At 43.8% G+C, this 18,126-nt stretch overlaps 1 protein-coding gene across 1 annotated transcript; it reads right to left on the reverse strand.

The window, feature by feature from the left end:
* Positions 1–16: 16 nt before the first annotated feature.
* On the reverse strand, positions 17–1,195 carry LOC139698554 (uncharacterized). Its single transcript, XM_071597392.1, has one exon. The coding sequence runs from the start codon at positions 1,193–1,195 to the stop codon at positions 17–19; it is 1,179 nt and encodes a 392-aa protein (XP_071453493.1).
* Between the last annotated feature and the right edge of the window lie 16,931 nt (positions 1,196–18,126).

An 18,126-nucleotide genomic window follows, 5' to 3' on the forward strand; every position in this document is an offset into this window, starting at 1 on the left:
GGGCCGGGGGTGGTCTCTATAAAATGAACCGTGGAGTGCTTGACTCGCCGGGGAGCTCCCGATGGATTTGTGGGGAAGCACCACTGACAACTTTCACTTGACTTTTGCTGGGAGAGGCGACGGTGCCGTTAATCGATAGCGTCGTCACATTTTCCACCAAACGTTTATGTGCAATGTCCACAAGGAGACCGAAATGGCGGAGAAAATCGGCCCCTATTATTGGCTGCGGCACATCGGCGACAACAAACTTCCACAAAAATTCTCGCTGAAGATCCGACTTCCCTCGACGCTCACGGAGCCGCGTGACTGGGTAGAGACAGATATCGGCACCAGTATCTACAAGGAATTTGACGCCGGAAGCGGCGTCAACGACAAAAAGACGGTTAGATAGGTCTAAACAGTGACCTGCCGCCCCCAAGGACTGCCCGCTTTGTTTCCCCGCGTCGTATGAACAGGGAAGCGTACACTTAGTGGCGTTACTCCCCCAACGGCGGTGGTACCAGCAGATGCCTCGGTCTCGCTGGGGATTAATGGAGGATTGGTGAAGGGGTGGGGTTCGGCCGCGGCTGCGGGACCGGGGATGCGAGTGTGGGCCGCGCTTGTTGGCGAGCGCTGCCACTTGTTGAGAGAGGTTTTCTATCTTCTCCATCAGTGCACTAATAACTGGATCGGGGGCCACTGCGGCAGCGTACAGCGAATGAGTCACCTCCGCTACTTTGTCTGCCAGGGTGGCGAGATCTGCCAGACTCGTCGACGCCTGGGTGACTAAAATGGCGTGGACGGGACGCGGCAGGCGGCTCAACCAAATTGTCCGTAAAATGTCGTCCGGAACGGCTCCGCCAGCCAAAGAGCGAAGATGTCGAAGAAACTGCGACGGTCTGTGGTCACCCATGTCCTCATTCCCGAGGAGTTGCTTGATCCTTTGCTCCTCGGACGGCGAAACCCGCCGAACCAACTCTTCTCGCAACCGCTTGTACTTGTCCGTTAAGGGAGGGTTGACGATTATGTCCTCGACCTCTTGTGCGTAACGGGTGTCGAGATTCGCCACAACCACCCAAAACTTGTCAGTGTCCTCGGTTATGCCCGCGAGGTGAAAATTTCCCTCGAGTTGGGCGAACCAGAGCTGTGGCTTCTCCGGATAAAATGGCGGCACCCGCATGGCCACGTGGTTGACGGCGTGTGTATTTTCGGCCATATTCCCGTGAGGTTTGCGTGATTAGCTAGCACTTCAAAATTTAGATAAACGGCGAGCACTGCAAATTTCCGTTTCCACACAATAAAAATAAAAACTTTGCGCGCGCAACACTAGAGTCACCATAGCGATCACGTCGGGGTCACCAATTTGTGGGGGTGCTGGAAATTATTTTAGCGCAGGCGGTGCTAGGAAATACTAATAAAGCACATATAAAGCGTTTGAATGAACAGCGGATTTATTTTGAGTGCTGTGGATAACAGACCACGGTCAACACGGAAAGATATATATGCCATGGGCGCAACGTGCACAAGAGGGATCAACGCTCGGCTGGGGTTGAGAAGTGACTGGTCCCTCGTGGGTCAAAATGCTTCCTCCTGAGTCGTGCCTAGGGTGACACCTCGCGGCACACCACTGAATCGCACAAACAAATGAACTGCTACATCAACAAATGAACCGCCACAAGGTTCTCGATTGGGGAATTGTATTTTTGAGTATGCATCCGCCGTGTTATCAGGAAATCTTCTCGATCTTGCCCCCTATATGCTGCGAAGCATTTTGGACTGCCTCGATGGAGTTTTCCAATATCTTAGCGCGCCAGCTTACGAGGATACCCTTCTGTCAGATCACTGCCGAATACTGCACGGAGGAAATACGGCTCACTGTAAGATACCAGGGGCGGCACTCAAAGAGAAAAATGCCTCTCGTTGGGATCATCTTTGCTATTCTCTCGAAATTGGAGATACGATAGGCATCTCTACGACTCTAAAATCCGCAGCGGAACTAAAGAAAATGTATGAAGATGGTAGATTGGGTGATGTTGTTGTCCTTCCTGGTTGGACAGCGCACATGGAGTCGATCATCAGCTCATGCGTGGAAAACTTCCGTCGACTCTTCCACCTCCGCAGTGACATATTGGATTTAGTTAAGAGAACAATCGCCGGAGTGCTGGAAGTCGCCGATGTCATAGGTGAAGTGGCTTTAGTGGGTGTTCATGTGAGATGGATGGATTACATTCCTTATTTAGAGGATAATTTTGGAGAGAATTCTTCCTTTGTGACTCCGGATTACTACAAGCGAGCCATGGAGAAAATGCGAACGTGGAGATCCAATACTTATGTGATATTTTTTATTGTCAGTGACGATTGAGAATGGCGCATGAAAGAGTTGGTTAATGAAAACAATGATGTGTTCTGGGGAGGGATGGAGGGAAGTTCTTTCCATGCCCCGTCCGAGACACAGAACACCTACATGAAATTATCCCATGATTTTGCTCTCTTAGCATCACTAAATGACAGTATATTCGGTTATGGAACTTATGCTGTATCTGCTGCTCTCTTAGCTGGTGGCCTTACTATAGCATTTGATGTGTACAAGGCAGGATTAAAGGACGAACTTAACATTTACACTATCGGAGAACACTTGGAGAACTGGGAATATATGACACAAAACTGCAGACGATATGATATCACGTCCACATATGTCCCACATTCCTTCTGTGCTTCGTCGAACGTCGTCACGACATCATTGACCTTATCTAGCATTCAACAACGTTTGTTAATCAAGTTTCTTTTTATTCTTGGCAACTTAAATAGGTCCGGCAGTACCACATCAAGTCTATGAGGCGGCTTGGGTAGATTTGTCACCTTGTGCTTGTTCAGGTACTCGGTCACGAGGAAAGCGGTGTGGGACGGCTCGGTGCAACATCCACTTGACGAGGATGTCCTTCTTGACGGTTTGACCACTTTTCCACAGGCTTTGGAGGAATTCCAGGCAAAACTTACTGTTCACTGTCTGCTCCTGAGACACAAATATGTGTGGATGACGCTTTCGAGTCAAAAAAGACAATACAACACAACTATTTTTGGGACAGACACTGTCGGTTTCACAGCATGTTTAATTTTCCTTAAAGGAAATCTTATTTATTAGCATTCTTTATCTGTACATAATTTTCGAATGTTCTCCTAAGAGGAGATTTAAATGTTTATCTGATGTGGACTGTGCTTATCAAAGTTTTTGTAACAATAGTGCATCTATAAATTGAAATGTATAATTTACTAATAAACTATTCCATCATAAAGAAAGCCCTGTTTCCTCTTTCCTTTGATTCATCCCTAAGTTTTTTCTACCTGGAAAAAGAGAAGGTGTTGTACTTGACCATCACTTTCCTTAGTGAGGCATCTGTTAATGCATCTGGTGTCTGTCGTAGTATTTTTGTGACGGTACCACATTAAAAAGTAATTGAGGGAGATTATGGGAACCCATTTCAATTAATTATCCTAAACAAACATTGTTAAAACGTGAGATCTGGTGCTTTCCCGGCATATTTGCTTGATGAAGTTTGCTCGGGTATTCTACCGGGCCAGGGGTTCCATGTTGGCCGGTGTTTCGATGCTCGACTCGTGAACCATTCTCAGGGTAGATGATGATTGTTAAAACATATATAAAAACTCAACCTAGCTACTCTGGAAGCTGCCTCCACCAATCATCTTAACATGCAGTGGAAGAGTCTAGGCCTCAAATGCCATAATTAAATGAAATCCTTGCACAGCCAATAAAACAGCAGGAGGAGAGAAATTCAGCAGAGGAAATCCAATGTCAAAAGATAGATTTGAAATGCTATGACATGCTAACCATATTAGACCTTGTAAGATGAATTTAATGACATGATTATTGAAGTATTAATTACAGAGTAATAGTTTATAGAGGGACCAAGGTTCAACATGCTGCAGCTATAGCATTGAATAGTAAAGTGGGAGTAGGGTTATGAGATTGGAAACAGAAAATTAGAGAATGATTATTGAAGAAGTAAAAGCAAACCCAGTAAATAAGGGAATTAACCAGGTTTATCTGCTGGAAGCAATCATACAGGGTGTGTTCCAAAAATAATGCTTTTATTTTTTGAAAGTAATTTATATAACAAATTTGCATAAATGCAAAATTCTTCAAAGTACTGTCATTAGACCTCAACGCATTTTTTCCAGGAACTCTGCCATTACTGGTACATGTACAAGATTTTTGGAAGGAGTCTTCGGGGACCTCTGGCAAGGTGTTTATCAAGGCTGATTGGTTCTCTTCTGAGGTCACAAAAAAGGTTCCTTTCAGGGCCACCTTAATCCAAGGGAACAAAAAAAGAAAATAACACTCCTGCCTCGCTATAGGGTGGAAGAAGTGTCATTATATATTACCTAGTTGAGGAAATGAATGTGAACATGCATCAAGTAAAATACTGAATATTGTTTTGAATTGGGTTGTGGTACTAGGAAGGGGGAGAAAAAGGTGTAGAGTAGCAAAGGGTTAGAGAAATTAATAACTAAGGGAAGGCAATATTAGGCACTTGCAGGGAGAACAGCTAATTATAACTCCTATATGATTGAAAAACAACAACACAGATGTTAGTAGATATAATAAATGCATTAAAGCTCAGGGACATTTCAGTTAGAAAATGTTATGCTTAAGCACCTATTCTACAATTAGGAATAGAGTGAACAAGTGAAAAATTCTCTTAAGAGCACAAGCAAATTCATGTAAAAATGTAATGTTCCTATTAATATAAAGGAGGAATATAACAAAATACAGAACACTACTGGGATGAAAAGGATGGACTATAAAGAAGAAATAATCAATTCTCAGCGATTTAAAGACTGGTTTGTTATAAAAAATAATTTATATTGAAGGATCAGAAATATCTCAAAGAAGTAGTATTGAGCTAGATGAACAGAAAAATGAAAAAATTAAACAGAAAATATTCAACAACCCAGTATTAACTCGTATCTAGAATATAGCAGAAATTATGTTTTGGAAATACAGTTCTATGGTTAAATTTCAGATTAAATATTTAGCATGGGTTGGAATATGTCTTTTAAGCAATGATGATGAAAATGTATGACATGCCTATGTATTAGGGTGGCTAGGGTTTATGAAAATAAGATGAAAGAGTTCAATTATAGAATGGGCAATTAAAATAAAAGTATTGTATCACATTACGATGACCAATTTTTCCATGTTCATAAATTCAACGAAAATGTTCACGAAAAAGCTAACAGTTTCAGGCTTAACTTTGTGGAATTCTTTCATGGTGAGGGTGAAAGAAAGAGAAAAAACAACTTTGCACTTCCACACACTTATTTAATGTAACACGACCATGGTTTCGATGCTGCGCATCATCTTCAGGTACAATACGTTGTCAATACAATACGTGTACGAAAATATTCACTGTAAATGGGTACCAAACAAATACTAAACAACATGGCATCTTCAAAGTTGAAATACATGCTTTATATATTCCACACTTCCTAATATATTGACAAATTTTTAAACAACTCTCGCCATGCATAAATTTGGCACTGGCAATGGGAAAAGCACCAATGGGGGACGAAACATGTCTCGTGATTTTGTTCCTCTGGCATTGTAAACATGAGCGTGCCCACACACGGGCGGTCTCTCCTCATGGAAGGCCAAACAAAGTGCTCAGCTACTAGGTGGGTTGTCTGTCGAATGCCAGGGTGGGATAATCCATGCATGCTAAGGAATACCTGTTTTCAGAAAGGCTCGGTGACTACTTTCCTGGCTGAGGAAGTGGACATATCACATAACAGAGGATAAGATGAACCAGGAAAAGCAACTTTCTTCAAAATTAATGAGGAATTGTGAAGAGAACTGACAAGGTCATGATCAGACTCCTGAGAGGCAGCTAGTGCAGAGTAATCTATGGAGGCAGAAATGCTTTGAATGTGGGACATGGTGTCCGCTACGATATTATCTTTACCTGCTACACACCTAATGTCTGTGGTAAATTGGCTTATTAAGTCTAAATGCCTAAACTGCCGTGCGGAACACTTCTCATAGCTGTGGGAAAACGCAAAAGAAAGGGGTTTATGGTCTGTATAGATTGTGAAGGTTCGTCCTTCCACCATATGCCGGAACTGGAGCACTGCCTTATATACTGCTAAAAGTTCCCTGTCATAAGCACTATAACGCCTTTCAGCATCACTCAGTTTCTTGGTCCAGAAACCGAGAGGCTGATATCCTTTGGAAGTGAGCTGTTGAAGGACGGCGCCAACCGAAAACTCCAAAGCGTCTGTGAAAAGGGCCAGGGGTAAAGACACGTTCGGATGTGCTAAAACGGCACTATTGCATAAAACCCCCTTGCAGGCTAGGAACGAAGTCTCTAATGCTGGTGTCCAGCTGATTGAGTCCTTGCCGTTTACCTTGCCCGCCAGAAGGTCGCTAAGGGGAGCCTGGCTATTTGCGGCATTGGGGATAAAACGGCGGTAGTAATTTACCATCCCTAAAAATTGCCGTAGCTGGCGTACGGTAGCTGGTAGGGGAAAATCACGCACGGCGTTAACCTTCTCGGTGAGTGGTTTAGTTCCCTCCTCCGACACCGTGCATCCTAGAAACTCTACCTCATTCACACCGAAAACACACTTTGAGGGATTAATAACCACGCCGTGATCCCTCAAGCGGCCAAATATTGTCCGCAGATGCTGCTCATGCTCCATAGGATTACGTGATGCAACAAGGATATCGTCTATACTATATATGCATACGCGTAAGGCAATCCCTTTAACACCTCATCTTTAAACCTCTGAAAGGTCTGCGCAGCGTTTCGAAGGCCAAATGTCATAAATGGAAACTCAAAAAGGCCGAAAGGCGTTATTATTGCAGTTTTGGGAATATTGGCAGGGTTGACAGGTATTTGGTGGAAAGCCCAAAGTAAATCAATTTTCGAAAATATGGCACAGCCACATAACCCCTGCGCAAAATCCTCGATATGCGGTACCGGGTAACGATCAGGCACGGTTCTGGAATTCAGCGAGCGATAGTCACCACACGGGCGCCACTCGGCGCTCTTCTTCGGCACCAGGTGTAAGGCAGACGACCAAGAGCTAGATGACCTCCGCGCTGTACCTGTGTGAAGCATCAGCTCAAATTCCTTCTTGGCAATGGCAAGCCTGTCTGGTGCGAGACGGCGGGGCCTAGATGAAACCGGAGGGCCAGGGGTGGTCTCTATAAAATGAACCGTGGAGTGCTTGACTCGCCAGGTAGCTCCCGATGGACTTGTTATCTCCGGGAATTCGGCAATAAGGCGGGAATAAGGGGAGGCACTACTGATAACTCTCACTTGACCTTTGCTGGGGGGGGGGGCGACGGTACCCTTAACCGATAGCGTCGTCACATTGTCCACCAAACTTTTACGAGCAATATCCACAAAAAGACCGAAATGGCGGAGAAAATCTGCCCCTATTATTGGCTGCGGCACATCAGCAATGACAAATTTTCACAAAAATTCTCGCCAGAGGCCAAGGGAAAGGAAGAGCGTGACAGATCCGTATGTGGCGATGGGAGTGTCGTTGGCAGCAAAAAGCTGACGATCCGACTTCTCTCGACGCTCATGGAGCCGCGTGACAAGGTAGAGACAGATCTCGGCACCGGTCTCTACAAGGAATTTGACGCCAGACGCGGCGTCAACAACAAAAAGACGGTTGGATAGGTCAAAGCAGTAACCTGCCGCCCTCAAGCACTGCCCGCTTCGTATGAACAGGGAAGGGTACACTTAGTGGCGTTACTCCCCCAACGGTGGTGGTACCAGCAGATGCCTTGGTCTCGCTGGGAATTAATGGAGGACTGGTGACGGGTTGGGGTTCGGCCGCGGCTGCGGGAACGGAGATGCGAGTGTGGGCCGCGCTCGTTGGCGAGCGCTGCCACTTGTTGAGAGAGGTTTTCTATCTTCTCCATCATTACACTAATAACTGGGTTGGGGGCCACTGCGGCAGCGTACGGCGAATGAGTCACCTCCTCTACCTTGTCTGCGAGGGCGGCGAGATCTGCCAAGCTCGTCGACGCCTGGGTGACTAAAATGGCGTGGAAGGGACGCGGCAGGCGGCTCAGCCAAATTGCACGTAAAAGGTCGTCCGGAACGGCTCCGCCAGCCAAAGAGCGAAGATGTCGCAGAAAATGCGACGGCAGCACTTCCAAATTTAGATAAACGGCGAACACTGCTGGTTTCCGTTAACACAAAATAAATATAAAAACTTTTCGCGCGCAACACTTGAGTCACCTTAGCGATCACGTCGGGGTCACTACTTTGTGGGAGTGCTGGAAATTGTTTTAGCGCGGGCGGTGCTAGGAAATACTAATAAATCACATATAAAGCGTTTGAATAAACAGCAGATTTATTCTGAGTGTTGTGGATAACAGTCACGTCACACGTCACCAGTGATATTCGCCGAAGCCAGAACTCCGGTAATTGTTTTCTTCACTAATTCCAGCACGTCACTGCGGAGGTGGAAGAGTCGACGGATTTTTTTCACGTCTGCGCTAAGAATTTCTATTTGAGCCGACCACATAGGAAGGACGACAACGTCAGCAAACTTACCATCTTCATGCATTTTCTTCATCTCCCCAATGGATTTATACATCGTTTCCATGCTTAGCGATTTTCCTATTTCCAAAGTACTACATAGGTAATCCCAACGAGAGGCATTTTTGCCTTTGAGTTCTACCCTCGGTATCTTCCAGTGATCCAAATTTCCCCCGTGCAATAATCGACAAAATGGTATCCTCGTATGCTGGCACACTTAGATTTTGAAATACGACCTCGAGGCATTTTATAATGCTTCGAGGCACATAGAGAGCGAGGTTCAAGAATTCCTCCAATAAAAAGGTGGATAAATATTAAAAAATACAATTCCCCAATCGACCTCCCTTTCGCACCGTGATTATATCTCGCAAAGGGCAAGAATTATATAACGGAATCATTGGTAATTCGGTCTCTACCATAACCATATTACAAAAGATTAATGCCCCACCAATCGATGATAAAATCAGAACTATTCTCATCATACGATGCATGCTGATTCTCACTAGAGGCGATATCCTCCACAGAATTCTCGTCAGAAATGTAATAATTTGAAACATGTCTTTTTCAAACTGCTGGGAGAAATATAACCCTTCCTTAAGCACACGCGCATCATCAAATGTTGGTAATTAAATCATGGCATTTCTAGTATATATATATATATATATATATATATATATATATATATATATATATATATATATATATTTATATCACATTTCTTAAGTTAATACATTCGGGTCAAACTAAACCCCACGCATTTGCAAAATCGCTATCTAAAAAATTACATCATAGGATGGATTCAACATTATGCTCTTATATTATTGAAAATGGGTAGGGCACTCGGCAGGGCGTTGACCAGGTTGATCGTCAGAAATTCTCGTCAGAAATGTAATAATTTGAAACATGTCTTTTTCAAACTGCTGGGAGAAATATAACCCTTCCTTAAGCACACGCGCATCATCAAATGTTGGTAATTAAATCATGGCATTTCTAGTATATATATATATATATATATATATATATATATATATATATATATATATATATATATATATATATATATATATATATATTTATATCACATTTCTTAAATTAATACATTCAGGTGAAACTAAATACCACGCATTTGCAAAATCGCTATCTAAAAAATTACATCATAGGATGGATTCAACATTAATAATAAATGTCTGCTCTTTTATTATTGAAAATAGGTAAGGCACTCGGCAGGGCGTTCTCCAGGTGATCGTTCCACTGCTGACCGACATTTGGCACGGGTTCAATTTCAGTTGACGCCTTTGGACACAAGTCTTCAAGATAACCGCGTCATTCCCTGACTGATAGATATTCCTGCGAAGGAAGGATAGTTTTACGTAGGCAGCAAAATGATAGAAAAAAACACCACTACCTTGACAAATATTGCACGTTGTAGTATCAATTGAACTTTACCGTTACGATTCCATCCAGTTTTCCGATGAATTACTCAAGTGATGGGTTCACTGTCCGTATATACATATGAATGTATACATTGGGGAAATACCTTCCACTTAGCGTGTCATAAGCAGAATAAGCGAATAGCATGGTCTCTCATTTGTACAGAACTCGTTTGATAATGAGCAAGACAAGTGTTGGACCTGATTACTAATTGCATTGCGATTGATGCGGAAAGGCCACTTTATTAAAGAAACGAAGTTGAAAGGAATGAATATCTACTTTTTCGAACCGGAATGGGCATTAGGGAAGCATTACAAATCCAGTCCAATGAAATATACAAAAGGGCGTTGGCGCGTCTTATCCAGCCGTAAGAACATTGGCTCTTCGCCTGAGCTCATTTTTTTCATGCATATAATGTTTTTGGGCATAAGATCTTAAGGGGTTCATAACTTATCGAATCCTTACAAAGGATGGAGTTGGTAACAGGCCGGTCATGTTATCACGTAATACAATCCATGTGTAAACGGTCGTCATGAAATAAATATATACTGAAAAGGTTACTGTATATCTTTTCTATAATTTCGTTTGGTTATCTGCTCACTTTATGACTACTGCCAGTAGCGAGGTTGCGTTCAGCTTTATTGTGCCTTGCTTTGATTACCTATGTGACTCAGTTGTATATATTTAATGATTTTCTGTCGTTAATATTATTAGAGGAATTACTATGCAAAACGTCTCGCAGACAGAGTATCAAAGACTTCATCAAACCAAGGTAAGAAAACTAAGATGCAGTGTCGACAGCTTCAGTCATCAACTGTGCTGGCAATAGGGGAAATTGGCAATAAAATGAGAGGATAATGGGATGAATTGTGTAGAGAAAAATACCATTTTCATTTTTATAGGTAATCCATGAGTGACGGTAAGTTTCGATAGCGAAATGCTAACAAATAATTCACTCGTCCTTCCAAACAAAACAACCAAATATTCTACTCTACGACAACCTCTTCTTCAGATCCGTATACTTTCTTTCGCCCTTCTTTCAGTCCAACATCCCTATTCTATTCCTGCCCCATCCTCGTTTTCCTAACATTCTCCCCTCTATCACAGTCCTCAACGTTCCACTGCCAATCAAAATGTTTTGCATCCATCTTTCCTGTCTCCCTATGGTTTATCTGAACAACATTTTCTCATTCCTTTTCCTTTCTGCCCACTTAACCTTCTCCTTCCTTCTCCACACTCCCATTTCATAAGCCTTCAACTTACGCGTATCATCCTGCTTCTATGCTCATATTTCCACACTTGACATGACTAAGCTCCATATCAAAGTTTCAATGAGGTTTTTCTGAATAATCGAACTCAACATCCCTGTCATCAATTATCTACTCCTGGTGAAAGCTCCTTTGCCTAACGCAGGTATTCTCCTTTTGACTCGAATATTTTGACCAGTTTGGTCATAAATACTTCAAAGACACATAAACTGTTTCACCTGCTCCAAGTTTTCCCCCCTATTTTAATGTTTACCCCTGCATTTCTCTTTCTGGAAATTCGGTTAGTATTTATTTTATTTTAATTTTTTCTCATCCCATATCAGTCGCACTTAATTTTTAATTCACCCAAAAAAGTTTGCAACCCCATGGCTGACTGGAAAAATAAATGTTTATCATTAGCAAAGCTAATTGATTTTATAAATTCCCCACTGTTTTTAATTCCTCTCTCCAGTTCTTCCCATGCCTCTTGAACTATTTCCTCCATGCCTGAGTTGAATATTTCATGTGATAATGGACACCTATGCGCTACTCCTTTTCCAAACGATCATCCAGACTCTCCAACCGCCACTCGGACCTGAGTACTCTCTGGCATCTACTGGATGCGGAAAGTCTCCAATCCTTCCAGTCTACTCCTATTTTCTACAATATATATATATATATATATATATATATATATATTTATTTATTTATTTATTTATATTAATATATATAGGATTTGCTTCTCTCAATTCACTTTATTGAACGCCTTTTCGAATTCTGCGATACAGGAAATACATCTTGATTGTATTCCATGTCCCTCTTTACTAGGGAACTCTTTACTGCAATGGCATCACACACAAACTGACCATCCCCTAAGCAATCATTCTTCCTGTTCTGGAGCCGCTTGTTGAGGATCCTGAGAACAACATCAGCTGTGTGCGAAATCGAACTTTTTGTTCGATAGTTCTCGCTTAATGTAACCTTTACCTGTCGAATAGGAACTAACCCTGATCTGATAAAATCTTCCGGCCAGTTCTCCAAAATACTTATAAATTCAACGATTTTGTTCATGAAAACTCTTCCTCCCATATTTTCCTAAACCTTTCAGTAATTTCCCAGGAATTTTTTCCACCATGACGGCCGTATTTAATTTCAAATCCCTCAATTGCTTCCCTACATCACCGTCGAGTAAACCTGGACTAAGCTATCTTCATCTACGTCACGCTCTTTTTCCATGTCTAATCTTGCTTGCCTGAGGTCTGTATCATTCACCTTTTCTGTATACCCCTTCCATCTCTCTTTGACCTTCTCTAATTCAAAAAATATTTTTCCTAATTTTTCTATGATTACTATCAAATGTTTTCCCTTCTCTGGAAGATTCATTCCATGAGTACTAAAGGTGGCGGTTGAATTTTATGGGGGTCATTGTGGAAAAATGGGACACCATACTTTTATATGAGATGAGCTTTACGAAACCGGTCAGCCTCAACGTAATAAATATTGGAAAAATTTGGCGAGCTTAATTTAGGATCTTTTTAGTAAAAGATAGGGAATCAAAGAAGTCAGCGCCATATGAGACTACAGGTGCGGTTGTATGAAGTGTCTATAGACCAGCAATCATGATGAAGAAATAATTAAATTTCAAATACTATATCTTTAAACTTCGTGCAACTAGTTCATATATTTCCTATAAATACTCACTTTTTAATCTATTGCTATATTTAGGTTAAAATTCAAGGAAACAAAATTGGCATGTATTTTGCGACCAATAATATATGTGCGTATCACAATATTTCCCATTGAATCCTCTGCGTAGCAAAAACATGTGAGACTCGTGGGTTATCAAGAAGTAGCAATGCTAACTTATATCTTCGTATTGCTGAATGGAATGAACGATTGGATGAGAAAAATGGAGAAAAAAAATAATCATGTGTGTTTGTATTAATTCACGCTTTTGCTAAAGTACACGTACAATACGAGCAATATTTCCTGGAAAATATTGCGAAATTAGCCTAAAATAATAATAATCCAATTATCCGTCATTTACCATAATCTTACGGGGCCTTCCTCTCAATCACCGCGACCAATCCCATTTCCAGTACCGTATACGATAAATGCGTATGGATTTCCAATGCAATGAGTTATCAGACGGTTTCAGCTGTGACAACTTGAAATGTAAACACCAGTTCTTCAAGTTACGAGAATTACATCTTCCATTGTTTAGTTTTACGTTCCACTATCAGGGTCTGAAAAACTTCCTCCATAGGTATTCCCACTAAGGCTGAGTTATTCTTTTCGATTGTCTTCTCAACCGCTTCAAACACTTATTTAATGACTACTCCATGTATTTTGTGCTTTCCGTTTTACGTATAATGATTGTCGATTTAAAGAAATTATGCGACACTGGTCACGCCAGTTTGTGTGAATGTCTTTCAACCTCCAGACGTGTTCAAGAGCAGGTTATTCCGATGTTATTTTTGTATTGAAATAAATATATATAACCATAAACACAGTAATCAACCCGAGTTCAGTTTGTTCGGTGATGATCGAGATCACCTAGTACTAAGCCCTATACGGCGTGTGAAAATTCACACATCAGGGTAAGGGGGGCAGTTACTTTCCCTGTGCCGGTTATGGTTTCCAAGGAAGACCTGGTACCCGAAAAATCTCTTTAGCTTGGGTGGAGCTGCAGGTGCTCAGAGTGCCTTGCCCGGGAATCGAACCCGGGACCCTCGAAAATCGCATAACCTTTGTTTTATTAATATTGATTCTCATCCCATACCAGGCGCATTGAATTTCCAATTCACTCAGCAATGCTCCATTTTTTGGAAAACGCATAAATCAAAGACCAGCCAAATCACGTCCCAGCATAACAACTGTCGGCATAAGGAAGATACATAAATACCATACATTACGCTACAAAAAAATCAAAAATCAAATATACGTAACCCGCGGAAATTCAAAATTCGCGAAACTTTTTGGACAGACATATATACATATATATATATATATACACATTCAAACACGAAATCCCGCCAAACGGCGAATAAATACTCATATATACAGAAACATATATAAGGAAAAGGGATAGGAACACGTATAAAGGACGAACACAATAGAGGTGGGGAAGGCGGAATCGAACGGATCACAAGAGTAAAAATATCTCCTCAACCGGGACTCGAACACCGGATCTTTCCACTTGCCGGGCGGATGCTCTTAACCACTTGAGCTATGGTTCAATTTATTTTTATTCGGTCTAATATGTTACACTGCTAGTGTTTACATTGTACACATTGTCAGCTTACAGATTATGGTTACAGAATATTTTTTTTTCTTATTATGGTTACACACTTACATAGACATAAATTCATATACATGGCATAAAACAATTGTGACCATGAACAATACTGTGGAAGGAAATAATAAAGGCAGGGTTCACAAAATATAGAAGGAATTATTTGGATTAGCGACGGAACATTAGATTTGGTTGGAATTATTGATAGCTTTGAAGCACAGTTATTCAGAAAAACAACTTTTTAACCACGGACGAAGTGTGTCCGGTACCGGGGGCAGCCACATCCGTTCCACCAATGCTTGCATGCCTTTAGCGGAATGTTTATTCGCGGTTCTCATCTGTGTGAATTCCACGATTAGGGTGGTCATTATGAAGGATTTGAAGCTCGGAAAGAGCCGAAAGTTCAAGGTGATCAGATTCATGTCGGTAATGGCACCACCACCGAACACGTCCCAGGTTTTATAGATCTTTTTTAGAGCTTCCCATTCTCTGATTTTATCGTTGCATCCAAGGATGAGATGTGCGACGTTGTCTATTCGACTGCATGACGGACAAAGGGGCGAATCGGCTAGCCGAAGATGGTGCCTCACTTCCCTCGTCATGACTGTGTTCGCGATTAGGTTAAACATTCCACTACGTGCCTCATCGTTCGCCCTGCTGGTCGCCCAGTTTTTCCAAGAAATCGTTCTTTTTGATGTATTTTGTTGCTGCTCGGTAAGCGCTCTTACATACAGGGTCTTCACCCGAATTGCTTCTCCATCTCGCAGGAGAGAAGCGACTTTTTTCGTTTCATCAAATGCCCTCCGGTGGCATACGTCGCGCGCGAGTTCCTGCCACGCGTCCTTGAGGAGTGCCTTGCGCCACGCGTCGTCACCGCCGAGGATGCGCAGGCTAAGCTTCGCGTAGACCACCTTCGCCTTTAGAGCTGTATCGGTTAAATTGAGGCCACCCTGCTCAAACGGGCCATAGAGCTGGTTTCGGGACACTTTCTTTACGTAGCCATTCCAGATCATTTGGTTGGACACTCTAATAAAGTATGCGTTGTATTTAGTGGGTAAGGGCCATAGATGGGCCACATACCATATCCTTGGGAAGACAATCTGGTTGAGGAGGCGGACGCGGGTCACGATCGGGAGGGAAGGGAGTGAAAGCTTTCCAACACTCCATTTTACATGATGGTCAATAATTCCCCAGTTTCGCTCAATCGTGGGAGCCAACTCCCTCTCCCACCAGAACCCCAAGATTTTGAGCGAGGGCGCTTCTGACCAACCGATGGAGTTCGAGGGCCGGTCGCCCTTCAGCAGCAAAAACCCGGATTTCCGGTTATTGAGGAAGATACCACCCTGCTCATATGACTTTAATATGTCGTGGGCTAGGGCCATGTGGGACGGGTCGTCTACGAAGAGCGTTATGTCGTCAGCGTATGCGACGCCCAGGCAGACGGCGCCGTGACGACGTACCCCGATTCCACTGCTCTGTAGTCGTCTGAGTATGGGGTCTAAGGCAAGGGCGAACAGCAGCATTGACAGTGGGCAGCCCTGCCGAACGGAGTTACTGACGGGGATGGGCGGCGAGGTGGCATTGTTTATCCTAATTATAGAGTATGTTCCGTTATACATCGTTGATACGGCACGAATGAAGTACTCGGGGAAGGCCATCTTCTTGAGCACGGTGAGAATCCATTCGATCCGGACCAGGTCAAATGCTTTCTCAAGATCGATAGCCACGAGTGATAAAAAACGATCACCATACAAGGGGGCGGAAAAAATGATGTCACGAATTAAAAGTGCTGCATCGAAAATGTTTCGCGTTTTCGACACGGCGTACTGGGATGGAGAGAGGACGATGTCGGCAGCAGCCGTCATTCTACATCGTAGGACGTGCGCCAATATTTTATAGTCTGCGTTTAAAAGGGCGATTGGCCTGAAGTCGTTGAACGACTTTGGCCGCGTCTTCTTTGGTATAAGCGTTATCACGGCGGTCCTCTGACTTGCAGTCAGAGAGCCGCTAGCTAAAATACAGTTAAAAAGGTGGGTTAAAATAGGTTTTAAAACATCCCAGTACGCTAAATAAAATTCAAAGGGTAGGCCGTCCAAGCCGGGTGCTTTGCCCTTCGGGAACATGGACGAGACGCAGTCCAGTTCGTCTGAACTTATGTCTCGACAAAAATCATCTTTTTGATCTGTAGGAAGCGTAGGGAGAGGGGGTGCGTCTCCCTCCTTCCATGGAGGATACCTGTTAAAGGTGTTTTGAAAGTGCCGGCCCGCTTCCTTAAGGAGGTCGGTGTCACCGGCGGCAGATTCTCTGACAGGGATTCTGTCTATATCGGAGCCAGAGTTGGATTTCATGCAGCGCCGAAGCTCAGATAGCGTTAGGGGGCCCCCTTTATCCGTGTCCAGTTCTTTTTGCCACTGTTGGGGAGCGTATTTTTGGAGCTCGTGGCCCAGGATAATTTTTTTTAGGGACGAAACTTGGGCGTGGAAACCCTCCGGCGCCACATCCTTACGCAGGAGCTCTTCCAGCGCTCGGCGGTAGAAGGAGATGGTGTAGTTCTTTTCCCTACGCCACTCGAAAGTTTGCCTTTTGATGTGGGTGACAATGCGGGGTTTGAAAACCTCGTCCCACCATTGAGCGAGGTTTGCACCGGGACGGAGTGCCGCGATCAGTGCACACACCCGGGTGCGGATAGAATCACGACGAGTCGCGTCCTCCAACACGCGGAGGTCCATGCGCCACACGGAGCCGCAGCGGTGGACGTGCGCGCCTGGGGTTGTGTCCGGGCACGTAACTCTCATGATCACTGCGCAGTGATCAGAGAAGGACACCGGGAGGGTGTCCACTGTCTGGACATCATTCTTTAGGGATGTCGAGACGAAGAGGTAGTCAATCCGCGTCCGAGAGTTAGGCCCTGATCGCGTGAAGGGGGCGGGACCGGCGCAATAAGAACGCACTGCGTCAATCGCTCTAATGGAGTCGAGCATCAGTGAGAGCGCCCGGCTTGGATAGTATGTCACGTTATCCCTGTTCGAGGCACTATCCTCTCGGCGGTAGATAGTGTTAAAATCTCCGCCCAATATGGCCTTCCCCGAGAAGGAATACAGGTAGGGGAGGAGAAGTTCATTGAAGTATGTTTCGCGCTCTGCCCTCGCGCGCTCACCGGAGGGAGCGTAAAGGTTCGTGATATGGATACCATTCACGATAACGGACGTTATTCGGCCCGAGGGGTGGCGGCGAACATGAGAGAACGGAATGCCATTTCGGACTAGGGTGGTGGTGCCAGAATGACTTTCGGCGAAATTGCCGATAGCCTGAAAGATGTTCGCATCCCAGACTATGTCCTCCTTTACCTCTTGAAGGAGGATTACATCAGCCCTAAGGTCGCGGAGAAAACGTTGGAGGACTGCAATTTTTAAAGCGCTATAAACGCCAGCAATATTAAGCGAAACAATATTCATTGGTGGAATGAGAGGACAGCTATGGGCACCGGACATCACTTACCAGAGTCCTGGTCATGGCTTACGTCGCTTCGGTCGCGGCTCGAACCCGGGCGACGAGTGCTTCGCCGCTTCCCGGGACGCTTCGTCCGACGGGTCGA

Source organism: Hetaerina americana, unplaced genomic scaffold (assembly GCF_022747635.1).
Source record: "Hetaerina americana unplaced genomic scaffold, ioHetAmer1.1.p SCAF_883, whole genome shotgun sequence".
NCBI lineage: Eukaryota > Metazoa > Arthropoda > Insecta > Odonata > Calopterygidae > Hetaerina > Hetaerina americana.

Coding starts and splice junctions, on each gene's coding strand:
- LOC139698554 (XM_071597392.1), bottom strand. CDS start 1,195: ATGGCCGAAAATACACACGCCGTCAACCACGTGGCCATGCGGGTGCCG.